The sequence below is a fragment of the Mandrillus leucophaeus genome, unplaced genomic scaffold, assembly GCF_000951045.1.
Source record: "Mandrillus leucophaeus isolate KB7577 unplaced genomic scaffold, Mleu.le_1.0 Scaffold19, whole genome shotgun sequence".
Lineage (NCBI taxonomy): Eukaryota > Metazoa > Chordata > Mammalia > Primates > Cercopithecidae > Mandrillus > Mandrillus leucophaeus.
The window spans coordinates 640921-656340 of record NW_012101920.1 but is presented as its reverse complement, the minus strand read 5'-3'; the positions used below and the strand labels follow the sequence as shown (position 1 = coordinate 656340).

Sequence of the window (15420 nt, the reverse complement as noted above, 5' to 3'; positions counted from 1 at the left end):
CAGAGTTTTGCCATGCTGCGCAGGCTGGTCTCAAACTCCTGGGCTCAAGCAATCCACCCACTTCGGCCTCCCAAAGTGCTAGGATTGGGACCTACTGTGCCCAGCCAAACTACATATTTTTGATCACCAAAAGAAAAGGCAACATGGGGCAAGAAGTCCAAATTGACAGCACTCTGCAGTGGCTCAACAGAAGGGGAGAGTCTGGGAATCTGTGTTTGTTCAAGCTGGAGATCCAAGGCTCATCCCCCCAAAACACTGAAATGCTAATGAATGACCGTGGGTAAAAAATCCAAGTGACCTCACGATGGTGCGGCTCCTGCTTCCTCCCTTAGAGGAGGAGCAAGAGCCCTGTTGGCTGACGGACAGTCGGGTACAGTAGGTGTGTTTGCGTGAAGGATTGGCCTGCTGGGGTTACTCAGAAACTGCTCTGCAAACACAGAGGATTAAAGGGGTTTTTGTTGAGGCAGAACAGATGGACAGAGAGAGGCAGAGTTCAAATGAATGGATCATAAATCAGGACTCACTTGCAGAAGGGAAAAATCTGGGTCTGGTCACTAAAAAATTTGAGCTAATTTTAATTTTTATTATTTTTTCTTATTAGGAAAGCAACCTTATGCTTAATGGAAAAATAATTCATGTGAAAAATTTGGAAAATAAATGTGCCAGAGAAAGCCCTGCTGATTCTTTCAGGAGAATCTCCCTGATTTTGTCCTCTGTCCTGCTAACATACACACATGTACATAGGTGATTATTATTTAATAAGAATAAACACGTATGCTCTTCTTTGAGTTAGATTTTAAGAGGGAACCTGTGACTAGAGCTTGAAGATGTGAACCCAGGCGTGATCATTTGGGCCAGGCCAGCAACATCAATTTTAGTAATAAAACCAAAGACAATGTGTAAATTTATGTTTGGGAAAGTTGGGACAAGCTCAAGTGAAGGAAAAGTTCATTGGCGCTGAGGGCCATGTTGAATTTACGGTCTTCCTTCAAGTAATACCTTCCTGAGCTCCCAGAAAAATGATGAGTCTGTGTAGATTTTTCCTTTTGCCCCCTAGTGGAGCAAGAAGATTGGTTCAGGCCATGAAATTGTATGGCCAGTGAGACCCTCTCTTTACCCATTTCTCTCTTTCTTCCTCTCTCTTTTTTCTTTTTTTTTTGAGACGGAGTTTCGCTCTTGTTGCCCAGGTTGAAGTGCAGTGGTGCAAACTGGGCTCACTGCAACCTCCACCTCCGGGGTTCAAGCAATACTCCTGCCTCAGCCCTCCCGAGTAGCTGGGATTATAGGTGTGCGCTACCACATCCGGCTAATTTTGTATTTAGTAGAGACGGGGTTTCTCCATGTTGGTCAGGCTGGTCTCAAACTCCTGACCTCTGGTGATCTGCCCGCCTCGGCCTCCCAAAGTGTTGGGATTACAGGCGTGAGCCACTGTGCCCGGCCTTCTCTCTGTCTCTCTCTCTTTTTTTTTTTTTTTGAGGCAGGGTCTTGTTCTTTTACCCAGGCTGCAGTGCAGTGGCACAATCTCAGCTCACAGCAGCCTTGGTTGCCTGGGCTCAAGCATTCCTCCTACCTCAGTCTCCCGAGTAGCTGGGACTACAGGCGCACATCACCACACCTGGCTAATTTTTTGTGTTTATTGTAGAGATAGGGTCTTGCCATGTTGCCCAGGCTGGTCTTGAACTAATAGGCTCAAGCGATCCACCTGTCTCAGCCTCCTAAAGTGCTGAGATTATAGGTGTGAGTCACTGCGTCTGGCCCATTTCTAGTCATCTAATTGGATGTTTTCCAGTCTCTCTATAAATGTATTGACCAAAGCCTAAGACATAATGAAATGAGACCAGTGGGTCTCTCTCTAGCAGGCCAGCTCCGGTCATTGGATTGAGTTTAGCATCACATTTTATGAAAATGAGGTACCATTAGATGCTAGATTCTCACTTAGGGTGAGATGCTCACACTAGGAGAGTCCAGAAGTCTTACCAGCAATTGAGGGTTGGTCCAGCTCGCCATCGTTAGTTGAGTACTTTCTAGAAGTCAGTAATGTTGACTGGGCACAGTGGCTCATGCCTGTAATCCCAGTACTTTGGGAGGCTGAGGTGGGTGGATCACAAGGTCAGGATTTCGAGAACAGCCTGGCCAATATGGTGAAGCCCCGCCTCTACTAAAACTTACAAAAATTAACTAGACGTGGTGGTGGGCATCTGTAGTCCCAGCTACTCGGGAGGCTGAAGGCAGAATAATTGCTTGAACGTGGGAGGTGGAGGTTACAGTGAGCCGAGATCACGCCACTGCACTCCAGCCTGGGCGACAGAGCGAGACTCCATCTAAGGGGGAAAAAAAAAAAAAAGGTCAGTAGTGTTTGTATCAGACCTTTTGATGCCAATTCTACTAACTGTTTAATGACAAGATTTAATGACATATAAAAATTAGTTAAAATCAAATCTTATGGAACCGATTAAAGAGAGTTGTTTCAACAGGAAAACATTGGAATCCCCTGAAAAATCTCCATGGTAGTGAAATCCTTAAAAAACAAATGATATTAAATTATGTTAAAATGTAAAATATGTGAGACACTAAAAATCTAGAGTTGTGCACTTGGATTATTTCATGTCTTTAAGCTCTCTCTTTTTTTTTTTATTTTGAGATGGAGTTTTGTCTGAAATGCAAGGGTGAGATCTTGGCTCACTGCAACCTCCACCTCTGGGTTCAAGCGATTCTCCTGCCTCAGTATCTGAGATTACATGTGCCTGCCACCATGCCTGGCTAATTTTTGTATTTTTAGTAGAGACTGGATTTCACCATGTTGGCCAGGCTGGTCTTGAACTCCTGACCTCAGGCGATCCACCCGCCTTGGCCTCCCAAAGTGCTGGGATTATGAGCCACCGTGGTGCCCAGGCTATAATTACTTTTTACCTCTCTCTTAGCTGAACATTTGTAAGTTACATGGGCTTGTTACAAGATACCAGTATCACAAAGATTTTGGGGTGTTGCTCCCTGTATGTGAATTTAACCTATCACCAGAATAAATTCTCTCTTCCTCTCTGGACTCACTCACAGCATGTGGGGCCACCTGGCCCCAACTGGCCCCTTCCACTTTCATCTCTTGCTGTTGCCTGCTTTCCTGATGCTTCGCGTCTTGCTGAAAGAGTTCTAGCCTTTGGCTGTGTGCATGCTGTTAGCTATTCACCTGTCCCACTTTCTCACATCTCAGGGTGCCTTTCGTCTGTTACTGGAAGCACAGTGTCCTTCGTCTAATTCTGGCCTCAACTCTCCCACAGAGAGTTTGCTGACAGGCATCCCTCTGATCCTCCAAACCCCTTCATCCATTATTTGTTTGTTGCCTCCTCCCCTCCACTGGAATTGGGTCTCATGTATCCCCAGCCCTTAGAACCCCTGGCATACAGCACATGTTCAGTAAATGCTGCCTGGGTGTTGAGTGAATAATCAAGTGCCTTCTGTGTACTGGGCGCTGCTCTAGGTACTTCTTAGGAGGTGAAATTTCCCTCCTTCCCGCTCTCTCAGTACACGGGGTGTTTGCACTAACAGCATCTGTCTGGCTGTCTTGCTTGCCAGATTTTTGGTTGACAACCAAAGGCTGTGGGCCCAGTTCAGCTCTGCATTTGGTTTTGTATGGCCCGAGAGCTGAGGATGTTTCTTATGTTTTAAAACGTAAAATATACATGTACAAAAGACTATGAGCCTTTTTAGGGGGATCAGTAGTTGGGAGGGTGGAAGACATGGCTCTTGGCCACAGGACGTAAACTATTGACTCTCTGGTTCTTTGCAGAATCATTGTGTCAGCTCCTCTCCTAGGCTAGGAGCTCTCTGAGAATATGGGGACTGTCTTCATCCTTGGTTCCCCAGGACACAGCCCTCAGTCGTGTTTTTTTATTTTTTTATTTTATTTTTTGAGACGGGGTCTCACTGTTGCCCAGGCTGGAGTGACATGATCACAGCTCACTGCAGCCTCTATTTCCTGGGCACAAGCGATCCTCCCACACCTCAGCCTCCCAACTAGCCGGGACTACAGGCATGTACCACCACACCCAGCTAATTTTTATATTTTTGGTAGAGACAGGGTTTTGACATGTGGCCAGGCTGGTTTTGAACTCCTGGGCTCAAGCCATCTGCCTGCTTCGGCCTTCCAAAGTCCTGGGATTACCGATGTGAGCCGCTGTGCCTGGCCCAGCCATGTTTTTTGGGTTGAACGGAACTCACTGCTTTTCTTCACAACTCACTGCTTTTCTTCTGTACTCTGGAGTCAAATGCAGGTGTGAATCCCAGCACTGGCCTGTTCTAACTCTGAGACTTTGGGGGAAGGGGGAACATCCTGAATCTCCTTTCCTCATCTGAAAGCTGGGGATGGAACTACCTTCTTCTGAGGGCTGTTGTGAGGATTAAGTGAAACGTCAAAGTCTGTACAGGGCTGAGCACAGAATTAGCATTTAATGTTAGCTTTTACTGCTTAAACATCCAGCAAAATTATACAGTCTGATCATAATCCTATCAATCAAAGCATGTAGCAATTATCAATTAAAAAGTAAATCAGTCCTTTGGAATTAGTTAGCTTCTTTCTTTTTGGTGGCGTTGAAAATTAAGACTTTTTTTCCCCCAGTACTTTGCATCGAAGTCACTGTTAAGTGGTGTTGGAAATTAAGACTTTTTTCCCCAAGTACTTTCCATCTAAGTCACTTTTAAGGCAAATAAATGGGCTTTCATGAAGGGCTCGAGCTATTCCAGTGCTCTGTGAAGTGGGCATTTATGTCTGCAGCGGCCTCTGCAGCGGTTGAGCCCTTTCCTGGAGAGGCAGGAGATAATGGTGCTGGAGTTGGTGGCAGCCGCGGGTGGGAGCATGTACTTCTGGGTGTGCTGTGTGTTTGCAGGCTGGTCACTCTGTAAAGACATGTTGAATTGAAATGAATTAAGGTAGTGATGTATCTTCAACCTGTTGCATTGCAGGCACAGTGAAGGTGAAGAGTTCTAACATCCAAGTTGGAGACCTTATCATCGTTGAAAAGGTGAGCAGGATCTGGAAGCTTGTGTGTGAATACCACTTCATGGGTCCTAACGTGTCATTTGTGTATCTGGTAGACGAAGTGAATGATGCATTTTGGGATTCTATCCAAAAACTTTGCCTCGGGAGAAAAATCTTCTGTGAGACACACACACACACACACACACACACACACAAATATTTTTTCAAGGTTTATATGTGTTGGTTAGCCAGAAATCCTGCTTACAAACACAAGTACAAGTTTTGATTTCCTGTTCGATGTGCTTATTATTTTGGGATAAAAAAATATAATAAAATCTTTCCTAGAAGTCTACTTACTATATAGACACTTAAAATATTTATAAAATTTACCTTTTGAGCCATTTTAGCTTGTATTTCCCAACTTAACCATTGTGCTTGTTTTTTATTTTATGGGGAGCAGGGGTTAAGTGTAACCTGAGAACAGTAAAAAGACCAAAAATACATTTTAAAAAATAGCTGTGTCAGTGTGTTTGTTACTTTAGCAAACACTCATATCTTTTTCTAGTGTGTGTATTTGGAAGGCATTGGATTTTGGGGGGTGGCTCTGGAGAGCCTTGGAATAATATTTGATTAGAAAAGGGTTGTGTCTTAACTTGTTTCTGTAGAAATTGAGCTATGCTCTTTTAAAAGGATTAAATCCAAGAACTCAAAGCTGCTTTGAGGTAAAGTGAAACTCTTTTGGGTGGTAGCTCAGAAGAACCACACAAACCCCCCTCTATGTTATCACATACTTTTCTGTTCATAATTAAATGGGGGCTGCTGGCTCCCCCCGCTTCCCCCAGTGTTTTTGAGAATGGCTTTTGTTGCTTCTTACTACTTTCCTTCCTTATTAAAATCCACTAAAAGCCAAACATCAAGCTGGGAAGTTGGTAGAAGCAGAAAGCGTGAGCGCAGGGTCTGTCTTGAGTCTCAGCAGACAGCCTGGAAGAGAGCCAGCTGGGGAGGTAGACTTTCGGGATTTTGGGAGGTAATGGTTGAATTCGCCAGAAAACTAGAAGCTCTCTTTCCAAGATAAGATTTTGATAGGGGATTAGTAAAGTAGCAGCAGTGTGCAAGGTTTTTCAGATTCAAAATAAATCCCCAAATCTGTCTTTGACAAAGGCAGAAACTTAAAAGAGGCTGTGAGTTTCATTCCCCCCCCCCCCAACCCAAGGAGGGGTTGGGGGTGGGGGCGGAAACCCTCCCTCCCCCCACCCGGCACATGGTCATTCATTCACAGTAACAGTCTTTCTTTTCATAACACAGAACCAGCGGGTCCCTGCCGACATGATCTTCCTGAGGACATCAGAAAAAAATGGTAAACATCTGAAATCAATTTGGAAAATAATCATTAACCTTTCAGTGGTAATTTGGTAAAATAATCATTTGAAAATGTCACAAAGTAGATTATCATTTTGGAGCCATGGAGGCAAATCAAAAGCATCTTTTTCAATAGACCGTTCTTTTTAAACAGTGTTGTTGGTGTTTAAAAGTCCATAGATTTTGGTCATTAAAAAATACAGTTTGTGGAACACCGGCTGACTCACAGCTGGTCAAGTCACGCATACAGTGGCCTTGGGTTTCCTCTCTGGGCTGTGTTAAGCTCAGCCTCAGGAGTTGGGACGAGGAAGTGTCTCTAACATGTAGAAGTAAACAGAAATCCTCTCTCTTCTAAGCTGATACCAGGAGATGTGTCATGAGTGGGGGCAGTATAGAAACTGGGGAGAGGGGGCTGTCTTTTCTGGCCTTTGTTCATGAGTCGGGGACCTTGCCCATAGCACTTATTGATTTATTTATGGTAGCCTGAGTTTGCGGGCTGGGAACCTCTGAAGTCTCCTACAAGGCCTTTAACTCCTTGCAGTTGTTCCCTAGGGTGGCAGCTGCCATTGCCTGCCCACCCTATCAGTCTACTAAAACTGCCTTAATTTTTTTTTTTTTCTTGAGACCGGGTCTTGCTCTATCACCCAGGCTGGAATGCTGTGGTATGATCTCAGCTTACTGCAACCTCTGCCTCCTGGGTTCAAGCCATTCTCCTGCCTCAGCCTCCCGTGCACCAACATGCCTGCCTAATTTTTATATTTTTGGTAGGGATGGGGTTTCACCATGTTGGCCAGGCTGGTCTTGAACTCCTGACCTCAGGTGATCCATCAGCCTCCCAAAGTGCTGGAATTACAGGTGTGAGCCACCACGACCGGCCAAAATGGCCTTGATTTTAATTTTTGTTATTTAAGCTGTTCTGAGGAAATAGGCTGTTTTTCTCTTATCTGGCATGATTGGAGGTTTCTGAACACGTGAAAAATTTACATTCGTATTCCTTTGAGGATGCTGCAATGTATTTCATTATTAATGGAATTAAAGTACAAGTAAAATTATATACTGATATGTAATCAGGACAGGAGGTAAAAGGCACTAGATTAAAACAGTCTTTGAAAAACTATGGCTTTGTCTTCAAATTTGTTCTTGTGTCCTATTTAGTGAAAACAGAGGATTATGGAGTTATCAGGGCCCCTGACATGCTCTTTTTTTCTTAAAAAAAAAAAAAACAAAAAAACAAAAATTATGTGTGTTCTACGTAAATAGTTCTCAAAGACTGAACTGCAGTGTCGTGAATGGGGTGTGTTCAGTATTTGATGGAGTGTACAGCTGACTACTTGCATGGATCTGTATGTCAGACTGAAAGATACACCTCTGAAGTGTGCCATCCCGTAATAACCTCATGCTTGCCTGGATCGATCGGTGCTGTTCTGAGCTCTATGCACGAATCACCCCTGCAGGGTCAGGACTGTCCCTATCTCCACTTTTACAGACGAGGAAACTGAGGCTCAGAGAGGATAGGCAACTATCAGGGCACAAAGCTAGTATGTGGCAGAGCCTGGACCTGCACTCAGGTGGTTTGGGTCCTGAGAAGGTGCTGGCGATGCCTGGCCAGACAGCTAGGAATGCTGGTCACCCTGTGCTGGTCCCCGTTCTATCTCTCCACTGAATCTCTACAGCAAGATTGTGAGGTCTATGTTTCTCCATATTTTACAGACACTGGAGCCTAACAAGGCCAAGAAACTAGCCTGGGATCTCACTGAGAGAGAGTGGTGGAGTGAGGGTTTGAACTCTAAGCTTTCTGATCCCAGAGCTTATTTTGGAAGAAGTGGGAGTTAGGATATGTATTTTCCCTTGTGGTCGCTGGCCATTGGTTGGCTGTTTTTACAAGGACCAGAGCAGACGCTGCCCAGAGCTGCCGAGGGAAGGGTGCTTGAGGTGCAGGTGACAGCACCCGACTTCCTTCCCGCAGGGTCATGCTTCTTGCGGACGGATCAGCTGGATGGGGAGACGGACTGGAAGCTGCGGCTTCCCGTGGCCTGCACGCAGAGGCTCCCCACGGCCGCCGTGAGTAGCTTTCCCTGCAGAAGCCCATGCTGGCAACCTGTCTTAGCAGGGTTCTCGAACTCAATACCTTGGGGGCCAGGAATGGGACGGCAGCTGTGAAGTGGGGCGGGTGGGGGAGCGTGGGGTCCTGGAGAGCCCCTGGGATTAGTTGGCTTCCCTGATGTGGCCAGGCCAAAAGCAGACCCTGAGGGTAGGCAGTGCGCTCTCCCGTGGGAAGCTGAAAACTGTAAGGAGCCTTGCCCACGTGCCTCACCAAAATTTAAAGGGTAAGCCAGAGCACGTCACTGCTCTGCTCAAAACCTACGAAGGTAGGCCCGGCTCAGCGGCATGCACCTGTAGTCCCAGCTCCTCAAGAGGCTGAGTCAGGAGGATTGCTTAAGCCCATGGGTTCGATGCTTTAGTGAGCTGTTATTGTCCCTGGGAATAGCAACTGCACTCCAGCCTGGGCAGCATAGTGAGACCTGTGTCTAATAAAAGTAATAATCATAAAATAAAAAAAAACCCTCCAAAGATTTCTCATCTTACTGAGAATCAGTTCTGCGGTACTTGCTGTCATCTTCAGGTCCTTCCCATTTGTCTCTCTGCTGAGGCTGCGACCTCAGTGCCTGGCCTTCTCTCCTCTGCCTGCCAGCCTGTCGGATCTGTCATTCTGTCCCTGGATGTTTACTGTTGCCGTTTCCTCCACTGGGAGCCCTCTGATCTCTGGCGAGTCTGCCTGGCAGGTCATCTCCATGCTCCACTGAGCTTTTGCTCACGAGTCTCCTTATCGGAGAGGCTCTTTCTGCCCTCCTCTCCCTGCATCCCCACTTCGCTCACTCCCAGGCAGCGTCCCTGCGGGTGGGCTCTGCCTGTTGTATTCTCTGCCGTGTGCCCAGCGTACATGACGGGGTGCCGGCCCTGGCTGAGAGGATGGCCGCAGTAGTTGGTCAAGTGTAACTTAAGTGCCCGGTGACTGGCGTTCCCCACCGTGGTCTGGAAGGATGAAGTGGAACACAGAAGCTTCCCCTGTACTCACGTCACATGGATCGAAGCCACTCCTTACTGTGTCCCCTGAGGGAGGAGGATAGGTCCACATCTTGGTGGGACTGACATAACAAGAAATGTAGCCACCCTATGAATGATTTTTCATGGCTAATACAGAAATAGCACCATTATTACTGTTAATTTTAAACCAGGAATTTTATTTTATTATTTATTTATGAGACGGACTCTTACTCTGTCGCCCAGGGTGGAGTACAGTGGCGTGATCTTGGCTCACTGCAACTTCCACCTCCTGGGTTCAGGCAATTTTCCTGCCTCAGCCTCCCGAGTAGCTGGGATTACAGGCACCCGCCACCACGCCTGGCTAATATTTGTATTTTTAGTAGAGGCAGAGTTTCGTGGTGTTGGCCAGGATGGTCTCAAACTCCTGGCCTCCGTTGATCCACCTGCCTCAGCCTCCCAAAGTGCTGTGGTTACTGGCATGAGCCACGGCGCCCGGCCTAAACCAGGAATGTTAGAACAGTGAGTTTCTAACTACTGGCTAGGAGCCCCTGGGGACTTGTAGCAGCCACCGTCATGCCTGTGAGGTGTAGCTAACCTGACGACAGAATTCTGATCCTCAAAACAATTTAAAAGATCTGTTCTAGGCCGGGCGCGGTGGCTCACGCCTGTAATCCCAGCACTTTGGGAGGCCGAGGCGAGTGGATCACGAGGTCAGGAGATCGAGATCATCCTGGCTAACACGGTGAAACCCCGTCTCTACTAAAAATGCAAAAAATTAGCCGGGCGAGGCGGCGGGCGCCTGTAGTCCCAGCTACTCGGGAGGCTGAGGCAGGAGAATGGCGTGAACCCGGGAGGCGGAGTTTGCAGTGAGCCGAGATCTGGCCACTGCACTCCAGCCTGGGCGACAAAGCGAGACTCTGTCTCAAAAAAAAAAAAAAAAAAAAAAAAAAATCTGTTCTAGAGACAGGTTAGGGGGGCATAGAAGGGAAGGTGCTGCAGATTCCGCAGCATGGGATCGCATTACTTGGTGCATGCTTTAGAAGCATGACGCAGTTTAATAAACGCTCGCTTTGCCTCTCGTTGGGTCCAGGCTCGGACTAGGTTTCAGAGAAAGATGAGATCCTGTCTTCTTTGTTGTCAAGGAACTCTCGGCCTTAGTGTGATTATTGGGGGGTGGTCTCTGTGGGGAGCAGCATTTTAACACAATTTTAGATAATGAGATGTATATGAGCTGGGCGCAGTGGCTCACGCCTGTAATCCCAGCATTTTGGAAGGCCGAGGCAAGCAAATCGCTTGAGAACATCCTGGGCAATGTGGTGAAACCCCGTCTCTACAAAAAATACAAGAAGTAGCCAGGCCTGGTAGCGCACACCTATCGTCCCAGCTACTCGGGATGCTGAGGTGGGAGGATGGCTTGAACCTGGGAGGCGTAGGTTGCAGTGAGCTGAGATTGTGCCACTGTACTCCAGCCTGGGCAACAGAGGGAGACCCTGTCTCAAAAAAACAAAAAAAGATTTTTATGAAACGATGACCTGATTAATACATGAGTATATTCTTGTTAAAAATAGTTCAACGGTATGGAAAGCTGTGGAAGAAAAAGTGAGAAGTCCTGCTCACAGCCTTTACCTCAGATCTTACTTTCTTCCCAGAGGGAATCAAGGGTCATGTGAAGTCAATAGTGGTCTTTCCAGATGTTTCTCAATGCACTTACTTATAAATATACAAATGCAGACTTGTTTGTGGTATGTGGTTTCACATAAATGGCATAAGACTGTATTCGTTGTTCTGCAGTTTTTTTCACCCTCCACTTTTTTTTTTTTTGATGGAGTATCACTCTGTCACCCAGGCTGGAGTGCAGTGGCGCGATCTCGGTTCACTGCAAGCTCTGCATCCCGGGTTCACGCCATTCTCCTGCCTCAGCCTCCTGAGTAACTGGGACTACAGGTGCCTGCCACCCCACCTAGTTAATTTTTTGTATTTTTGGTAGAGACAGGGTTTCACTGTGTTAGCGAAGATGGCGTCAATCTCCTGACCTTGTGATCCACCCACCTCGGATTCCCAAAGTGCTTGGATTACAGGTGTGAGCCACTGCACCTGGCCTTTTTTTTTTTTGGAGACAGAATCTTATTCTGTTGCCCAGGCTGGAGTGCAGTGGCACCATCTCAGCTCACTGCAACCTCTGCCTCCCGGGTTCAAGTGATTATCCTGCCTCAGCCTCCGAGTAGCTGGGACTACAGTCGTGAGCCACCACGCCCAGCTAATTTTTGTATTGATGGGGTTTCAGCATGTTGGCCAGGCTGGTCTCAAACTCCTGACCTCAGGTGATCCACCTGCCTTAGCCTCCCACAGTGCTGGGATTACAGGTGTGAGCCACCACTCTCGGCCCTACTCCACGTTTAATGTGTCTCTGAGCCTTATGAATACACAGAGGCGGTATGCATATGGTGCCTCCTAGTTAGTTAGCAAGAGTGCAGGCTCTGCCTGAAGGGGTGGCTGGTAGCCTCTACCATCTCTTGGCCCTTGTTGCCAAGTGGTGTTGTTGGCCAAGTTTGCCTATCTGATTGTTTTTGAAAGAGCACCCAGAAATCCAGATTTTCATGTGAAATCACTCAAATTTTAAATGTTGACAGTTCATTTCATTAAAAATTTAGAGAAGGCTGGGCGTGGTGGCTCACACCTGTAATCCTAGCACTTTGGGAGGCCAAGGCGGGTGGATCACGAGGTCAGGAGATCGAGATCATCCTGGCCAACACGGTGAAACCCTGTCTCTACTAAAATACAAAAAGTTATCCAGGCTTGGTGGTGTGTGCCTGTAGTCCTAGCTATTTGGAAGGCCGAGGCAGGGAAATAGTTTGAATCTGGGAGGTGGAGGTTGCAGTGAGCTGAGATCATACCACTGCACTCCAGCCTGGCAGCAGAGCGAGACTCCATCTCAAAAACAAACAAAATTTAGAGTATACTTTTTTTTTTCTTTTTTGTGATGGAATTTCAATCTTGTTGCCCAGGCTGGAGTGCAATGGTGTGATCTCAGCTCATTGCAGCCTCCACCTCCTGGGTTCAAGCAATTCTCCGGCCTCAGCTTCCTGAGTAGCTGAAATTACAGGCGTGTGCCATCATGCCCAGCTATTTGTGTGTGTGTGTGTATTTTTAGTAGAAATGGGGTTTTACCAGGTTGGTCAGCCTTGTCTTGAACTCCTGACCTCAAGTGATCCACCTGCCTCGGCCTCCCAAAGTGCTGGGATTACACGTGTGAGCCACCATGCCTGGCCTCCCTCTTTTTTTTTTTTTTTGAGATGGAGTTTCCTTCTCTTGCCCAGAGTAGAGTACAGTGGCGTGATCTCAGCTCACTACAACTTCCACCTCCCAGGTTCAAGCAATTCTCCTGCCTCAGCCTCCCGAGTAGCTGGGATTAAAGGCACCTGCCACCACGCCTGGCTAATTTTTGTATTTTTAGTAGAGATGGGGTGTCACCATGTTGGCCAGGCTGGTCTCCAACTCCTGACCTCAAGTGATCCACCAGTCTCGGCCTCCCATAGTGCTGGGATTACAGGTGTGAGCTACTATGTCCCACCTTGGAGTGTAGTTTCATTCTTTTTTTGCATCTGCATAATATTCCAAGACATGTGGCTATCACAATATATCCATTTCCCATTTTTTAATATTTCTGGACATTTTTTGGTATATCTACCACTTTATAATTGGGTGTCTTGGTTATCAAGTAAGATTTATCTAGTAAGGCAATCCCTGCTTCCTTTTTTTCTGGCAGTGATTCCTACTACCCTTTGAAAGGTCAGGTAAAGACAGGGTACAAAGAAACTTGTAAATGACTGGGATGGGGACATGCTACAGCAGGCTGCTGGCGGGAGCTGCGAAGTTTAGACAAGACACCTGCTTCTAGCTCAGCTGGCTCCTTCATGGCTGGACTGCCTTCTCCTGCAGGGGTAACGGGCCTCCCTGGGCCGCGTCATCAGGATTGGCAGTACGGGTTGAAATAATTGTGTTAAAATGAAGAGGAAGTAAGAAGAATCTGGAAAAGGAAGAGAGGAGAAGAAACAGATCCAATAGCCAGGTGCTGGTACAGAGCTGGCTGCGGTGACCGCAGCCGTGGCCTCAGGGTGCCCTGATGAAGCACAGGTCCTATGGTCACTGTTGCCCATCCAAGGGCAGCTGTGTCCCTCTGCGCAGCAGGCGTGGAAGCGGGGCCCCATGGTGTCTGTGTACTGCTCCCCTAAAATGTAGTGGTGGTGTGGCTGTTTCACAGGTCAGAGACAGAGCAGAGGGGTCACTGATTTCTCCAAATTCATACGACTGGTATGTGGGGGCTGGGGTTTGCTCCTGGCTCTCTTTGTGCAAAGCCTCATCTTTGACCAGCAGTCAGTTGCCGAGTATGGGAACTCAAGAACCCCCCGTAGCAGATGACCTTCCTATTAAGAAGAAAAGTAGGCCGGACGTGGTGGCTCATGCCTGTAATCCCAGCACTTTGGGAGGCTGAGGCAGGTGGATCATGAGTCAAGAGATCGAGACTGTCTCTATTAAAAAAAAAAAAAAAAAAAAATTAGTTGGGTGTGGTGGCATGCGCCTGTAGTCACAGCTACTTGGGAGGCTGAGGCAGGAGAATGGCTTGAACTTGGGAGGTGGAGGTTGCAGTGAGACGAGACTGCACCATTGCACTCCAGCCTGGCAACAGAGCAAGACTCTATCTCAAAAAGAAAAAAAAAAAGAAGAAAAGCAACTGAGAAAAAAACAACACTATAATATAACCTCCTGTCCTCATGCCATATATATGTGTGAGTGGGTATGTATATGACATAATCATCCATTGTTAGCTTGGCCTTTAACTTGTTGCATGATCTGGGCCACGCCCTGCCATTTCCTCTCGGGACCCGCCTGTGCCAGTGCAGAGAATCATTCCATCCTGTCCCGGCTCGATGGGGCTTTCTGCTTCTGAACTTATTTCCATTCCATACTGCGCTTTGGCCTGTCCCTTCCTCCTCCTGGGCTTCACCCCTGCCCCCTTCGTCGCCTTTCCTGGTGCCCAGTCCCCGTCTACTTCCTTTCTTCTTTGTTCTGGAAGTGACTGCTGCTCCCCCTGACTGTACCTATCTTATGCCACTTCACATATGCTGCTTTGAAATGTAGTTTTTGCCCAGATCTTTCACTTTTGGGCTTTCTTATCACCTAAGGTTGACTTCTCGTTTGCTTTTTAAAAAATTGCGCTAAAAGACACATAACATAAAATGTACCATCGTAATCATTTTTAAGTGCACAGTTCAGTGGCCTGAAGTACACTGACCTTGTCATGCAGGCATCAGCCATGTTCATCTTTGGAACTTTTTTCATCTTTCAAAACTAGAACTCTGGACTCATTAAGCAGTAACTTCATTCCCGCCTTGGCTGAACACCTGGCGAGCATCTTTCTGTTTTCTGTCTCTATGAATTAAACTACTCTATGAATTAAGTTCCTCCTATAAGTGGAATCACTTAGTTTTTGTCTTTTTGTGACTGGTTTATTTCACTGAGCATAATGTCTTCTTCCAGGTTCATCCGTATCGTAGCCTGTGTCAGAACTTCTTCCTTTTTAAGGCTGAGTAATATTCCATTGCATGGACAGACCACACTTTGTTTATCCATTCATCCACTGATGCTTGTTTGACTTGCTTGCACTTCTTGGCTGATGTGAATAATGCTGCTTCATACATGGGTGGACAGATGATCATGTCATGTCCCTGCTTTCAGTTCTTTTGGGTGTATACCCGGAGGTGGAATTGCTGGATTATTTGGTAGTTTTCTGGTTAATTTTTTGAGGAAGTGCTGTGCTGTTTCCATAGCTGTTGCACCATCTGACATTCCCAGCAACAGTGCACAGGGCCTCCAGATTCTCCACCTCTTCATCGTACTTGTTTTTGTTTTTGTTTTGATAGCCATCCTTATGGGTGAGAGGCGTTCTTACTTGCTTTTTCAGCTCTTCCCAGAGGTTTATACCGAGTAGTTGCCCAGTAATCATTTGTTGAATGAGTATTTTCTTTCTTTTTTTTTTTTTTTTT

The 15420-nt window shown here is 46.7% G+C and overlaps 1 protein-coding gene across 1 annotated transcript in view; it reads left to right on the top strand.

The window, feature by feature from the left end:
- ATP9A (ATPase, class II, type 9A) overlaps positions 1–15420 on the top strand; it is a 141942-nt gene that overhangs the window by 26993 nt on the left and 99529 nt on the right. Inside the window, exons 4-6 of the mRNA XM_011978174.1 lie at positions 4957–5015; positions 6278–6329; positions 8298–8392. Coding sequence (XP_011833564.1) covers positions 4957–5015; positions 6278–6329; positions 8298–8392 — 206 coding nt within the window. The remainder of the gene's footprint in view (positions 1–4956; positions 5016–6277; positions 6330–8297; positions 8393–15420) is intronic.